This window comes from Necator americanus, chromosome I, assembly GCF_031761385.1.
Source record: "Necator americanus strain Aroian chromosome I, whole genome shotgun sequence".
Taxonomy (NCBI): domain Eukaryota; kingdom Metazoa; phylum Nematoda; class Chromadorea; order Rhabditida; family Ancylostomatidae; genus Necator; species Necator americanus.
The window spans coordinates 30,462,290-30,477,858 of record NC_087371.1 but is presented as its reverse complement, the minus strand read 5'-3'; the positions used below and the strand labels follow the sequence as shown (position 1 = coordinate 30,477,858).

Below are 15,569 nucleotides of genomic sequence, written 5' to 3'. Positions count from 1 at the left end.
TAATACTTAAAGACCTGGAAGAGATGATCTGTTAATTAGGGTCAGTCCTTCTTGATATTCTTAAAATGATTCCACGCACAAAGAGAGGAAAAACAAAGGAGTTGGGGTTGATCAGTTCCTCTACGACAGGTGAACGCGTTCACGCGTTCGACTTCAATTCGGAATCGTTGGAATTCATGAACGTTATCTGGTTTGTACAATGAATTGCGTGTTTCAGCTGATTTGTCGGCGTTCTCATTCTCCTAGACTAATTTGATTGAAATTTATCGACACTGTTGAGAAGCTTTAAAGACGTTTATGCACGCGTTTGTGGACATAAATGCTAATATTCAAATGAATTCTCTAGTATTCGACCAGTTGAATAGTCAAATATTCGAGGAAAGATGTAGTCAGGTCAAAATGACATGAAGCGCGGACAGTTGCGTAAACGGCTGCGCTCGAAGCGGTGCGGTGGAGACAGCGGTTGGGATCGAAGTGGGACCATGGCGAACTGCGGAGATGGGTGGCGGTAGCTAGGATCCTTACACGATCCCAACCGCTACCCTTCACCGCGCCGCTTCGAGCACAGTCGCCTACGCAACTGTCCGTGTTTCATGTCGTTTTGATCCAACTATAGTGCTCGCACACACCAGAACACGAATATACGGCATGCGGCAGCGTTCGAATATATTCGAGCATTCAAAGCCAATATTGAACTTAGGTCAAATACAAAATACCCAAATGAACGTCCGTAAAAATCCCAACTATATTTGAAAGGTCAGCGAGTAGAACGCTCCAAAATTCAAGAACTTTTCAGGATCAAGTAATTGTATTCGAATATATGATCATACTCGAGTATTGTGATGGTAAAGCTAGAACAGTTGCTATAATACGTTTCTGCAAGACCCTGTAACACCACACAGTCGGATGAAAACGACCTGAAGTTCGGTGCAGTTGCGTAAGCGGCTGCGGTCGCAACGGCAGTTGAGATAGTGGTTGCGATCAACTTGCAAAGGACTGCAGCGATGAGTGTAGTTGGCGAGAGTCCCGCCTGAATTTCTATCGCCTGCACCTCCTCGCTGTTTTGACCGCCTGCGCAACTGCGCCGAGCTTCAGGTCGTTCTCGCAAAGTAACTGTTAACCGGGTTTAAGTAAGAAGCAGCACACGTAAATTAGACAATGGTGCTTTCTTGATGCATAGCGTGACCCTCACAACGTTTGAGAAAATCTCCGATGTTGAGTCCGCAGGAAGAACGAAATGCGAAATATCGCCAAGGTTGAGAGGTATCAGAAACCCGAGACATTTACCCAAGGAATTATATAACACATAGCATAACTGTTTGCACTCGATGAACTGAACAAACGAGGCTGTGTATAGTTTGATCAAGACGATATGAAGCACGGGCAGTTGCGTAAGCGGCTGCGCTCGAAGCGGCGCGGTGAAACGTAGCGGTTGGGATTGTGTAAGGATCCTCGCTGCCGCCACCCATCTCTGCAATTCGCCATGGTCCCACCTCCATTCCAGCTGCTGCCTCCATCGCACCGCCTCGAGTGCAGCCTCTTACGCAAGCTATATCAGTATTTATTCGTGATGAGGTCCCAACTTCCTCAACTTCGTGGTATTGTTCTTTTAAGCGAGGGTTTCAATGCGCCGTACAACATCGCAAGCGCACTATAGCATGGTAAGAGTACAAGTAATTTTTCACAAGATTGCACTTCTACATGAAGTGCGAAAGATGTACATTCGTCAAATCAACTTTATTTCTCCGTTTTATGGACATATGCCACCTCGTTTCACATGCGCGAGCCAATGCAAAGGTGGAGGTGTTGGGATGCTAAAAGTTACTTGCATTACGCGGTGGCTCGTCAAGTGTTACGGAAGGAACTACAATTGGCCTAAGATGATAACGATGTTGTATTGCTCTCCAACTTCTTCATGCGTGAATAAAAGCGTCCCCTCAATTTGGAAAGTTCCACAAAAAGGTGAAGAACTCGGTCTAGGACACTGGCAAAATGAAGATAAAGAGGAAGAAGCTCCAGAGAATGCGCTCAAGAGGGATCCCTTTCCTCACAAGTCGTTGATTCGTTGTAAATACTAAGTTACGCCCTCATTACCTCGACGGCTGGTAGACAATAATTTACTATATTTACTATGTGTCCATGAAAGCTTTTCAAAGAAGGAGCGTGGTTTCGTTTTCAGCGTAACTCCTCAGTCTCACATGATCACATGCTTGCCCTAAATATATGGGTACTTGTGACGTACGTAACAGTATGTACACAGCTCGGCTAATCGTGTTGAGATACAGGGATTCACGTCATACTCTTACAACTAATGCGTATATAAGACTTAAGAAGTATGCAAATGTTGTAATTTTATAAAATAAAACTAAGGAAAAGATACAAGTCAAGGGAGAACCTGTTTCTCACACGAAAGATTTATTTATTTTCTATTTTCGATTTTATTTTTCATTTTTATTTATTTACTTTCCAACGAAAAGATACACAAATATAAAAGACAGGTTGAACACGGACGATAGCATGGAGCAAGAAGTACATTTGTGAACCATAACAATATTTCCCTCAAGCACTTGTGCAGTTCACACACCTAATTATATCTAATTTAACCTCAACCTCTAGTTTAAACATGTATTAAGCTGAGTACTTACCATCCCATATTCAATCTATTCAAAACGACCCAACTTGTAGTACAGTTGCCTGGCGGTAGTATAGTGAGATCCCCGTTCAGCTTTTTAGCCCGATTTGAGCCAGCAAGGGGCGACCTACGACAACAGTAACTGCTTACGCCACTGCTTCACAGGTCATGTCGTTTTGTCCCAACTGTACTTCCGACCCGCAAGGCCAAGTCCCGTTCTAAGACCAAAAACACTGGAACTTGTACTGTGTTAGCGCTGTTACTACCCAAAGAAAGAGGAAAAAAGAGCAACAGTGAGGTACTTCCAAGTATGAAAAATGCAGTAGCATTCTGGACCGCAACAGATTCGTCGCTATTTGGTTCCGGCCTCTATAATTGCAACACATCCGTTAGATATAATCCAAATCGGCAGGAATCTCAAATTGCTGATCAAGCACGTTTTCCTCCATTCCAAATTCCGACTTGCACCACTTCTTGATTGATAAGATGTTATCTAAAAAAGAAAAAGTTGATTTGCGTTTTATCCTTCTTTCTAATTCTTCAAATGGACGACCGTGACGCGCGCACAAACCGGAGAGGGAGGGGGCGCAGGCACAAAGAGAGGGTACGTTGCCTGCGGTCAACCGGGCAGAGATAACCACCGTTTGATCGCTTTTAAATTCATCTTTTGAGTAAAAAAAAAGAAATCTACGACTAATACGACTTTGAGCCAAATTTATCCATCAGGATATGTTGTGGCCGTATCATATGTATCATCAGGATTGTTGTGGACGTTCCTCACGGCTATCGCGGAGCATCCCATCCTCTTTTCATCAGCATCGCCGTAGTATATAAAGTAGTTTTTGGTATTGATGACGATCTCTAACGGGTGTTTCCTGCAATGCAGCAAACGGTGCACGCAGCTATAGAAGTGCTGTTGAAAGAGCACTCTTTTGAAGTTCATTCGACAGCAACCGGCAGTTCAACGCTACGTTGTTTCTTCTTCTGTTTCAAAGATTCCCTTAGATGTTTGACCTATCATGGATAGGATGGGCTCTGATAGTGTGCTGAACGACAGCACCTTTTGCAAGACTTGCCTTTTATCAGTGCGAGTTATTTAGCTCTTGCAGTGTCAAGAGGTATACTCAGATGCCTGGTTGCGCTAACTGAAAGTAGGGCCACAGAACAATCACGTGTAAGCGGCTCCTAATTGTGTTGGCATCGAGAGAATATAAGTGTAAAATCAAATTTGAATATCCTGCAAGTGTGGCATTGACGCCTTTAGCAAGAAAGCTACGAGATCTTTCATCAGTGCTCAATTTTCTAAGAATCTATATATATATATATATATATATATATATATATATATAACAAGTGTACCTGTCCACCGATTGATCTCCTCGCGGTTTCTTTCTGCTCGAACTTTCCTTTGAGCTATCACCTCATGTGAACATTGCGCATACTTATCCAGTCTTTTGCTAAGATCTTTCTCTTGCGCTTCCAGGTTTGAATACAGGGCCAGAAGCTCACTGCGACGTTTTGAATCCTATAATGGTGAAAGGAACTATAGCAAATTCCGGATCAAGATCAGATATAGATTTGTAAGCAAAGGAACTCAATAAGTGGCTTCAAAAGGAACACTCAAGATAAAAGATTTTCTTAAATTGTTTTTTTTTTTCTCAACGAAATCATGAAGAAAGACCACGTTAGCGGACTATGATTCTGAGAGTTTTAAATTCTGTTTGCTGCTATGTCAACCTGTTATGGCATATGCTGACTACGAACATGACAACCGCTTTGGCCACAAATGCCAATTTAGTGGATTTCTTTCTTTCTGGACTCAATAAAACTTCACCCATGATACTAAAAATGCTGGAATATATAAGATTTATTGGACAGCAACGTGTCTGAATTCCTCTATTTGTCCGTTAGCCTATTCAATTGAATAAATCAGACCCGTATAAAGTCGGGTAGATCATGTTGGATCCCGGTACAGAACGCCAAGAATACAGTTCAGCTTTTATTATCAGCACAAAGTTTGGACTGTATTCTAGAACGTAACAAGTGCTCAGAATTCCTTTCCTCATTGTGAGTGGTCACCAACCTCTCTTCCCTTCCTTTTTCTTTGTAACTCGGAAGATGTTTCCTTGATTTCTGCTTCTGTAGCTATTATCGATTGTTCTAAGTCCTCCTGTCTTCGTTTTCTCTTGAAAAAAAGAGCAATCTGTACTTTAGCTCAGAATAAAGTAGAACACAGTTCTAAGAAAACAAAAAGTCAAGTTACAGTTTGCATAGCCTTCGATGGAAAAGCCCAGTAACAGACAAATGGGCCAATCTTCTCACACTCTATCAAACCGTCGTCCAACAGCGATTGAGTTACCTCTTTTACAGACTGAGATATAACACCTTTCTTCTTTGGAGCGATCTAAAACGATAAGAGATCAAAATCAATTCCATTTTACACAAATAAACCAGATATAGTGCTTTGCAATGGAAAGGCAGAAACCATGCACTGATCAGATACTGAATAAAGGAACTCCATTGACAGTGACAGTTGCTGGGCGCCAATGCTGAATCCATAAATAACCACATTTCTCTTTGTCTATCTCAGTTTTTTATAATTCGAGCTATGGAGGATATTGAAGATGAGATTAATACAGTGAGAATATAGCCGGGTTAAAACGACACGAAGCACGGTGTAGTTGCGAAAGCAGTTGCGTTCCAAGCGGGGCGGTGGAGACACCGGTTGGAAGCTGGAGAAGATACGTCCCTCGAAACAATGGTATAGTCGTGTTAAAATAACATGAACCTCGCTACCAGTTGTGGTGGCTGCGCTCGAAGCGGCGCAGTGGAGCGAGCGGTTGTGATCAAGGGAGACCCTCTTTGGCATCACTCATCGCTGTAGCTGCGACTTCACTCACTAGCTGCGCTATAACGAAATTTATTTGAAAACGGGGTTGCCATGAGCACAACAGTTTATACCGACAGTTTTACAACGTCGCGCGCATCAGTACGGTAAAAGAAAAGGAAGCGACAGAATGGCACTTGCTGGTTTTTCACGGCTCGCGACGCTTAAGACGCGTAGGCAATAAGCGTCACTTTGCGGACCTAGTCAAACGCGTTGGTCTGGTTTTTTTTAACCTAACCCTTGATGCCGAGTTTGAAGAAAACTACGGGCACAGCTTTTGGATGTTACATCTCTCTTTGAGCTACTAGATTTGCTGAGAACTACGAAGATTGCTTCGGACCATGTATCGCACTCATGGGACTGTTAGTATAGTAGGGTCAAAACGACATGAAGTACGTACGCAATTGCGTACGCGATTTCTTCCGAGGCGCTTCGGTGGGGCGTAGCGGCTAGGAGCGTGGTGAAACCCTTGCTGGCACCATCCAGCGCTGCAGTTTGCGACGGTCCCAACTCGGTTCCAACTGCTGCCTCCACCGCGTCGTTTAGAACACGTAAGCAAATACATAGCAACTACACTCGTTATTCACGTCGCTTTGACCCGACTATACTTCTTCTGAGAAGAATATCTCGGATGTTCACATCTTGTTTATACATGCTTGAAAACGAATGAGTAGGTAACAGATTGGGGTGACAACATAGCAACCAATGATGAATTCCACGACTCCAATTGCAGCACAACACTCTACAACAAACCTTCTCAAGTTCCTTCATTTGAAAAATATCCTGGCTCTCATAGAACAATTCCAACATCTTAGCGCGCTTCTCTTCCAAAGAAAGTCCTTTCTTCCTCGCAGCCTGAAGTATTTGTCGTATGATGGTTCACTGTAACCTTAGGGAAAAATATGCGGAAAAAAACTGTACCATAACTGTTCCTTATTGAATAAACGACGATGGTGAAAATGCGGATATAGCTGGGCGAAACGACCAGAAGCCTGGTGCAGTTGCGTAGACGCCGCGCGCGAAGCGGTGCGGTGGAGTCAGCGGTTGAAATCGAAGTGGGACCATGGCGAAATACAGAGATGGCTGGCGGTAGCGAGGATCCTTGCACAATCCCAACCGCTTGCGCAACTGTCCGTGTTTTATGTTGTTTTGACTCAACTAGAAGACTCCTCTCCGCGTTGAGCTGAGAATTCGTTCACTCTCAGTCCCTCTCTGAGGATAAAGTGTATCATGTTAATCAGTCCGCATGGGATGCGCCACCACTTTCACTTCAATTCAGAATTGTTTGAGGTTTACGAACTGGTCTACATAATGACTTGCTGGGGATAATCGATGTGTCAAGTCAGTGTTTTTATCCTCCCGTACAAGTTTTGTACCAATTTATCTTCTCAATGACTACGGTGCACCCGCCCCCTTCAACCACATTCCAAAATAACCATCCGCACCTTAGCCTGATTGCAGTTGCATTCCTCATCTCAAACCTTCGACAGCACTGCAAAGGCAGTTCCGGCCAAGCTGACATGAAAAAATTAAGGGCATCACCCCACGAATCTGAGGTGGTACGGAATTCAGGTGGAGTATTCGTATACGGGATAGTACATTATGGAGAGGGGGTGATTCCGTCCATTTCTTCCTAATTGAAAAACGGCCCGGAAGATGCGGCGCGTGCACAAGGCTGGCGCGCTCCAGTCGAACTCCTTGTAGAAAATAGTGCGCCAGAACGCCCGAAGCCTTATCTTCCGGGCCGTTTTTTACGGCAATTAGGAAGAAATGGACGGAATCACTCCCCTCTCCTTAATCTACGATCACCTTAATCTATGTATACGAATACTCCACCTGAAATCCGTACCACCTTAGATTCGTGGGGTATGAAGGGATGGAGCCACGGAGCCGAACGTCGCCATCCATCACCCCGCCGCCCATCGACCTCTACAAAGGCCCAAAACCCTTTAGTTAGCCCCCCCCCTAATCTCCCATTTAAAAACCCTCTGGTATGCCTTTAAATTTAGTGAAAGATGCAACACATGTGTTATATTACGTAATATGTATTCAGTATCTATATTTTATATTGTAGTGTGTATTGTATCAACTAGATGTTCACACACGGTTAGATGCAGTATATCACAAAGTGTACTGGGATCTCTCCACAAATAGCTACGAGTAAATATTAGTAGAAACAAAAATATTGCATATGCAGAGAAACATCCGTCCAAACCAACACAAATCCCAGACATCTTTTCCTCTTTTTTTCGATTTTTCTCTTTTTCCAATTAGGTTGTTAGTGTAGTAAGCAGCTGAAGAAGCCTGCATACTGATGTTGACCTTGCTCCACAACATCTCATGCTTCACTGTTTTGTGAAAAGAGAGCACGAACGCAATAACGTGGGACCCTAGCCATCCGAAAGTTGCTCACTAGTCCACTCTATCGGTCTTGGAAAGACAATTAACCACTAATGGACAGATCAGCGAAATCACTTCCACAAACTAAGCAAACACCTCCAAGCTGTTTAGGAAACGTCTCGGATAGTTTACGCTGGAGAAGCAGTAACTTGGAGCCATTCCTGTGACCAATAATTCGGATGTAAAAGTTTCAGACATCAATGCTTCGAGTTAGTATATATATATATATATATATATATATATATAATATATATATATATATATATATATATATATATATATATATATATATATATATAGTCGAGTCAATACGACATGAAGCACGAGTGTAGTTGATGTGCATTTGCGTACGCGCTCGAAACGGCGCTGTGGAGGCAGCAATTGGAACCGAGGTGGGCCCGTCGCCAACTGCAGCGTTGGGTGATGCCAGCAAGGATTTCACCACGCTCCTAGCCACTACGTTCCACCGAAGCGCCTCGAAAGAAGCTGCGTACGCAATTTGCGTACGTGTTTCATGTCGTTTTGACCCTACTATATGTTGTTGTGTTTGTGTAGAGTGTGTGAATGCACAGACGGCAACTGTCAGGCGCTCGGATGGGAGGGGAGTGATCCAGAACTATCTTCAGACATTAGGCATCGAATTACGGCGCTAATGCGACAGCCTCTAGTCCTACTATTTCCCTCTTAACTTTTTTTTTCAATTGTCATTGCTGCTGTTTCTTTTTTCCTATTTTGGTCGATTTCAGACAATCCTCAATGAACACTACCTCACAGTTGTCGCATCAATTGCAACCTCGTGTAAGTCTTTTAGTTGTGGATTGCATATTATACAAACAATAGGGTGTAACTTTTTCATCTGTAAAGCAAAAATCCTGTTCCCTGATGGGGTTGATTGTCAAATTACATGTGAGGATGCCTGAATTTTTGATTTCGATCGATTTCAAAAATTGGTATTTCGAAATACACAATCACAGCGGTTGGACGAGTTCTGTCTATGCAACAGATGCAATTGCGCATCTATATGTACAAAACCAACATCTGATACCAAGAATTTTCCTACAATTCCACAAAAGTAATATCGTAACTGGCTTTTGATGAATGATAATGACTTCGATACATACCTTTTAGTGGATCGTAGCGCTTTTTTTTGCCACTGCTTCGGAAGTAGCTATTTGCTATATGCCAATTTTTTTTTAAGACGAAATGCAGCGATTCCAAGAGGACATGAGAATGCAGCTTTTCCTGGCGAAGTGTGGACACGTGAGGTCCGCCGTGGGGTCCTTAAACAATAACAAAGGCGAGATTTCCGTAATCTGTCTCTGAAGAAGCCAAGTTTTTTTTTCTTCTTTCAAACATGTATTCACGGATCTTGGCTTCTGTATTGCCAAACAGATACTATGTTATCATTCGATATCTTTTTTGGATGGTGAAAAATCTGAGTTCCAAGCTGAGGTCGATCTATCTGATCATGATGGTCATCCATAGAGCACCTGAAGCTGTTTGCATTGTTTTTCAAGCTGGGGATACTCCCAGCTCTCCGTCAGCGTTGAACAGCTCGAACAGAGATTGGGGAAGACACTTTGGAGGCACTCTGAGTTCTCTCCAAAGGAGAGAAGTAGAGTGGGAATCAAAGTGGGAGTGTTCTAAGCGAATTCGCAAATTTGGCGGCGGGCAGCACTCAACTGAATTGGAAGCAAAAATCTCTTGAAAAGAAAAAGACTTGTTAATCACAAGCTGCCCCATGATCGTTTAAAACAGATTAAGTTATTGCAGTTGATAACATTTATTTTCAATCGTTCTTAGTTTATGAAAGCTCCGGTTCAACTAGTGAATGACATTGCTTTTCTTTTCCATTTCGTGTTTTTTTTTTGTCTCTCATAATGCGATGTGTATTAGGGCTGAAGTAGTTCTTTTTTTCCTGTAGTTGGATTTAGTGAATTTAGCGTGCATGAGTAACCAAGAATCGTGGCTACAGCTCAAGCAAATCAATCAAAAGCTGCGTATTCAACATGCCAAGATTCAACGACAGACGAACATCTAACTATTCTTGTCTTATTTCCTTGTAATTATGCAATTCTCTGCATCTTTATAGACAGGAGAGCATCTGAAATGGTCCTTGTCTCCGTAAACGACTGGCTTCGTTGAGGGATGTTTGTTTCCCCGGGCATATCCATCAGATACGTAATGTCTTGTAAACATTCCCGGACTGCAGATCGCGTTAGACTTAGGTTCCGTCCCGCCATACGTTATTTTCTGCTCACTACTGCATGACCAAATTTAGTACTGCTCTTTGAGCGTGCATTTTCCTATAGAACATATAACGTCGGTATCAGACGTTCAGGTATCTAGATGGGGCTGTGACCTGACAGTATCTCGTGTAATCCTCCAAATTTTTTTTTGGTGATAGTTTTGAGCACTACATCAATCTAGGATGTTTAGGCTGAAGCCAAAGACGGTACTTCGCAAGCGGAAGCCCAAAAGCAAGCTGAAAATCAAGAAAATGCAGTGAATTCAATGTTATCGCAGGTTAGTCTTGGAAATTCTCAGTCGAGCCGTTTTTTGCCGCTTTTGACCATATGTTTTTTTTTTGTACCAACGATTATGTAGTCGGTCTATGTCCCAAAAATTCCCCAACATCAAAATTCTCATGGCATCATTGGACAAGGTTGATATGATCAATATGTCAATATACAAGTAGTATAGTCGGGTCAAAACGACAGTATTAAGCACGAGTGCAGTTACACGAACGGTGTTATTGGCAATTTAACAAAGTGACGTGAAGTAATGTCATCCGAATCAATATTGGCCGCAACTTTTTGCTTGTTTTTTTTTGTTTTCTTTCAGGTTTTTTCGCCTTTCAAGTTTCTTTTTTATTTTTTTCTTTTGTTATGTTTGTTGTATTTGCTTTTGTTATGTAGATCTATTTTGTATCCATGTTGTTCTTAAGTTATTGTATTGTTTCTGTTCATGTTTTGCTTTTGAAATTTAGTTCAAAATTGTATTTATTTCTATGTTAGTGTTCTTTTTTTGTTTCTTCGCCTTTCCTTCATCCCTTGCAAACCAAAAGAACACTAACATAAAACTAAATGCACAGAATACAACAGAATAACTTAAGAGCAATACAGGTACAATACGGATTTACATACCAAAAACAAATACAGCGAACGTAACAAAAATACGAAAAAATCCAGAAAAAAGCAAAAAAAATGAAAACAAACAAAAAATTTGCTAAAAAAAAACAAACAGACAACAGTATCAATCCGGATGACGTTAGTTTACGCCACCTTGGTAAATTGCCAAGCAGGCCGCTCGTGTGACTACACTTGTGCTTCAAATAATTTGTCTTGCAAAATTAAAGGGCAGCATACCACGAAATTTATGGTGTTAGGACCGCCCTGAGAAGATAAGATTCGGACTGTAGATTACGAGTTTCAGCGTCTTAATTGCTATTCGTTCCTATTCATTGCTTTTACTTGAACAGACTTCTGGTTCTAACATGCCTCGTAGGAAAAAAAAGCAGTGTCCGACGCCATTTTTTAGGACGAGCAGGTGGAATTGGGTGTGATAACGCTCATGCTCGTAATCCACACTCTGAACCTTATTTCTTGGAGAGATCCCAACATCGTCAAATTCATGTGTACCGCTTTTAAATGTGTGCCGTTGGGTGAAGTACTATGTTTGTCATGTAAATTCCAACTCTTCATGTCTATTCTTCCTCTGCTTTTTCTTCCGGGGAGTTAGCTGAAGAGGAGTTACGACTTCTTTCCGACCTTCCCAAATCCGTGTAAAGGAACGTAACATCCGAAGATCATGGTTTACATCATTTCGCAGGATTGTCGCGGTACGGTGTGAAACGTAATCGAAACGAAAAAGGACTGTGCTCGGCTTATCTTATTTTACTTTCTTTGCCAAATGCAGCAATGTCTGTAATGTTGTAATCATTGGCGTAGGACAGGATTTCGAATTCACTCTTTCAGTTGAGTGAACTAGATTTAAATTTTTTGATTAGATTTAGCCAGAAGAAAATGAAAAATCGGAGGAAACGTCCAAAAAGAAAAAGATACTAACTGAAAAAAACCAACGAAAAAATTAACTCTTTTCTTTCATTGTATATATGCAGTATATATCCCGTGTATACACAAAGGCAGACGGGGGCTAAGTAGCTTTTTACGTCTGTTAAACTATATATATATATATATATATATATATATATATATATATATATATATATATATATATATATACATATATATATTTAAAAGAAAAACTGACCTAATGGTTCTAAGTTGCTCCAAAAATGCGAAGAAAGCTGTCGAAGTAAATCGATGCATCAAATACGATATTAAATTCTCGCAGCAATTATTTGATAAATCTGCTGATTTCGGATCAGTCTCATTGTGTCTTTTGTTGTAGTGGGTTCTCTATGCGATTGTTTTACAAGCAGTGCTTTACCTTCCTTATTGATGATGACCATTTTTCAGATCCTCGATCAGCAAGCCTTGGTACGTCTCAGCAATTTGTCAGCTGTCAAGCCAGAAAAAGCTAAAATGGTTGAATCTGTAGTAATCAACATGGCTAGGTTTATTTTTTCAAATGTGACGTTTCTATAATTTCATTCTAATAGTGGTATATCCACTTGAAATTACATTAAAATTTCCCTTGGAAAAGATTCGAGGCTGCGATCTCTCCACGAATAGGTAGGGCTGGAACGTAATTCACTAATACCACCACTACACAAAAAAAAACCTTCACAAATACAAGAATATGGAACATCAGAAACACTCAAAGATTTCGGCAGCAGCAAAATGACTTCGTCACTAAATGAGACTTGCTGAAGTAACATAATATTCTGTTGTTCCTTGACTCGTAGTAAACCCTTCGCGAAGGTAGTTCAACTGGCTGGACGAGTAGTTACACCATCGGCTTATGTCGAAAACTTAGGCCGGGCAGTGAAGACTGCTAGATAGGCTGGTGTGTGAAGTAAGCGGTTTAACACGAGCCAGCTAGTGAATTCGACTAGCGCACCGCAACATACATTCTTTCGCCGAGCTGATGTTCTTTTGGGTTAGTGTCGACTTACGCATTTTAGAGTAACGTCTTGTTCCCTCTCCCTGTCACTCGGCCTTTGTGCCAGTCTTCGCAATTCCAGAAATGAATCTAATTTCCTTGACTTTCCCACGACATCATTTTGACGATGAGCTTTATTCGGAACCCGTACACAGGTGAACTGTTTACTTTATAGAGATAAGCGACAGAACTTGAATCAATAAAACGTCAAAGCTGGTTCGGAGTAATGAAAAACGCAGTTGGGGAAGGTTGCTAGTAAATTGGCTATGTTTTCCCCTATTACATGGGCCTGAGATGCGCTCGTGAACTTCAGACGATCCAACGTTGAAGTACAGGCGCTGACGCACACCTGTAAAGATTGTATTCTACGGGTTGCACTTCGTACTTTACTTACCCATTCTCCTCCGAACTGCAATTGGAGCCCATGACTTTTGGGGCTTCTGATCTTATAGATTTTTTGATTTCTTGGGAGGTGCTGCATGTTTTCATTCTAATATCTGTAAGGATCCCTACCTACAGACGGAAATCGCAGCCACGAAAATTCCTCTGAGCGAATATTTGTCTTCAAACGTCAGTGCATCAATTGTTTTTGAGATATCATGAGCATATTTTTGAAGGCGTGGACAAATCGCTGGAAAATTATCTGACGAAGGATTAAAGCAGTTAATGGAACGGGTCTCAACGCAGACGAACCGTACTACTACTGTCAAGGTTGGTTTTGGTAGAACTACTATCCCAGAGCTTTATTTATTTCTTGTATTGGCCTGCAGCTGAATGTACAGTTTGCATGTTTTATCCTTTTTCTCGCAATTATCGTTCAGAAATTCTTTAGTGATGCCAGTATGCAGTTGATTGCAGTGCAATTATCTAATTAATATAATTATCATTATTTGGGAAATGAGATCAAAAGAAGGTTTATCCTTATAACATCTAACATCTCAATTTTTGGCAGAAATAAATTGGAGAAGTTGGAGCGGAATAAGTACCATCCGTAGTACATTTTTCTATCCATTCACATGCACCACTGGTGCATCATAAAATGAAAGCATGTTTTGCTCGATTCACAGTAAAAAAGAAGAAAAAATTTAGCACCTAATTCTTTTTACAAAGTAAACCGGTAAAGTCCTTCTTGTGGCAGTTAAAAAGAAGGTGAAAGGTCTTCTTATGTGATCTGCTGCCCTAATTCAGAACACTCCGTATTAGTCTATTTATCTATCTATGTATCTATTTATCTATGTATCTCCAAAGGTTTGAACTACCAACATAACTCAAGGCGAGGAGAGCACCTTGGAGTCCGGCAAAGTCCTTCTCGTGGAGACCATGGGTGGATCTGTATGGGGATCTTAGGCACGAGGGTACACCAAATTTTGTGATCCTGGAATGATTAGCCAGTGCAATCTAGGCAGGCGGCGGTCATGAATTACCAGTTGGAAGCTTGAAAGTCAATGGAATGAGTTTAACACGTAAATATAACAGTTTTGAACAGAGATAATAGGACGGAACAGATTTTAAAAAAATACAATAGCTGTAAGATATTAGCATCCTTTTGTTAGTGAATGGATGTCAACATGCGAACAAGACTTTATTAGTTGGAAGGACGGGAATAGTGGCAGGGCAATTAGCTGAAAAGGTAAAAGTAAAAAAAATCTATCCAAAAAAAGAGGAGCATAGAAGGGAACTAGACGTGTAATTAATGAGCATCTACGTTTATTAATATGCAGAAAAAATAAGTATCCAGCCTTACGTATACAGACATATACGGTTCCTTGTTTGGCCTGCCACAGCCGGTAATTTTTCACATAAGTTCGATTCAGTTCAGATTAGGTTGTCGATGAGTTCGGTTAAGAAAAACAATTAATAGTCGCTTATAAGATAAAAAAGTTATTTTTCTCTTCCTAATTTTCTGTCTTTTCATTTGTTTCATCATCAGGTTCTCATCCTTATACAAAGCTTATTTTTTGTGTTCCAATGAAGTTTCGTTTCAGTTCGATCGGCGTCGTAACAACATAGACTCTGATGAAGACTATTGATAATCTTTCGAACTTTTTGTACAGCTCAGTGTTTTAAATGTAAGGGACTGCTTGATTTTCACATTTCTTGGAATTATCCTTGCGTTATGTGTGGTGGATTTGTGGATGTGAGTCCGAGATTGTGTAGATGTTTTTGGTCAAAATAAGAAATATTTGTAGCTAGCAGCACAATACAGTTGGCGTCAAATGTGTTTTAAGTTTTCTATCTGATGACTGTGCAGCGGACCGCTCTCTTTCTCTGCTTGGCACAGTCTCTCTTTGTTTTAAAAACCCTCCTGCCCCGACTGTATATTGTAGTTCGCACGCGTAATAGGTTTTATTCAGAATTATAACATTTATGGAAAGTATTTTCAAAGTATAAACATTTACAACCGTGTAATAGAGACCCTTGCACAACGTTTAGCAAAATTCCAAAGGAAAAAAAAACGTCTAGCAAAATTCCAAAGGAGAAAAAGTACTCTGTAGACATAGCTTTCTAAGAACCATGGAAAAGAAAAGTCGCTATCCAGTATTTGAACGTCAGTGAATGTAAATGAATCTTTTGTTTACAAAG

At 41.0% G+C, this 15,569-nt stretch overlaps 3 protein-coding genes across 5 annotated transcripts; 1 reads left to right on the top strand and 2 right to left on the bottom strand.

The window, feature by feature from the left end:
• Nucleotides 1–6: 6 nt before the first annotated feature.
• Nucleotides 7–2,648, bottom strand: RB195_007335 (uncharacterized protein; the record flags this gene model as incomplete). The annotated part of the gene is made up of 4 exons (XM_064180900.1): nucleotides 7–14; nucleotides 80–242; nucleotides 2,534–2,584; nucleotides 2,646–2,648. 4 exons carry the CDS (start codon nucleotides 2,646–2,648, stop codon nucleotides 7–9), a joined length of 225 nt encoding a protein of 74 aa, XP_064037734.1.
• Nucleotides 2,649–3,021: 373 nt separating this feature from the next.
• Nucleotides 3,022–8,078, bottom strand: RB195_007334 (uncharacterized protein; the record flags this gene model as incomplete). 2 transcript variants are annotated; one of them, XM_064180898.1, is made up of 6 exons in its annotated part: nucleotides 3,022–3,125; nucleotides 3,992–4,157; nucleotides 4,716–4,817; nucleotides 4,896–5,036; nucleotides 6,273–6,374; nucleotides 8,016–8,078. In XM_064180898.1, the coding sequence occupies 6 exons, from the start codon at nucleotides 8,076–8,078 to the stop codon at nucleotides 3,022–3,024; spliced, it is 678 nt and encodes a 225-aa protein (XP_064037732.1). The 2 variants fall into 2 exon arrangements, with proteins under 2 accessions (XP_064037732.1, XP_064037733.1); XM_064180899.1 differs by lacking the exon at nucleotides 8,016–8,078 and adding an exon at nucleotides 6,441–6,443.
• Nucleotides 7,122–15,016, top strand: RB195_007333 (uncharacterized protein; the record flags this gene model as incomplete). 2 transcript variants are annotated; one of them, XM_064180897.1, is made up of 7 exons in its annotated part: nucleotides 7,122–7,132; nucleotides 8,114–8,128; nucleotides 8,666–8,717; nucleotides 10,359–10,445; nucleotides 12,401–12,498; nucleotides 13,604–13,697; nucleotides 14,972–15,016. In XM_064180897.1, 7 exons carry the CDS (start codon nucleotides 7,122–7,124, stop codon nucleotides 15,014–15,016), a joined length of 402 nt encoding a protein of 133 aa, XP_064037731.1. The 2 variants fall into 2 exon arrangements, with proteins under 2 accessions (XP_064037731.1, XP_013292644.2); XM_013437190.2 differs by lacking the exons at nucleotides 7,122–7,132; nucleotides 8,114–8,128 and having other exon boundaries at nucleotides 8,676–8,717.
• Nucleotides 15,017–15,569: the final 553 nt, after the last annotated feature.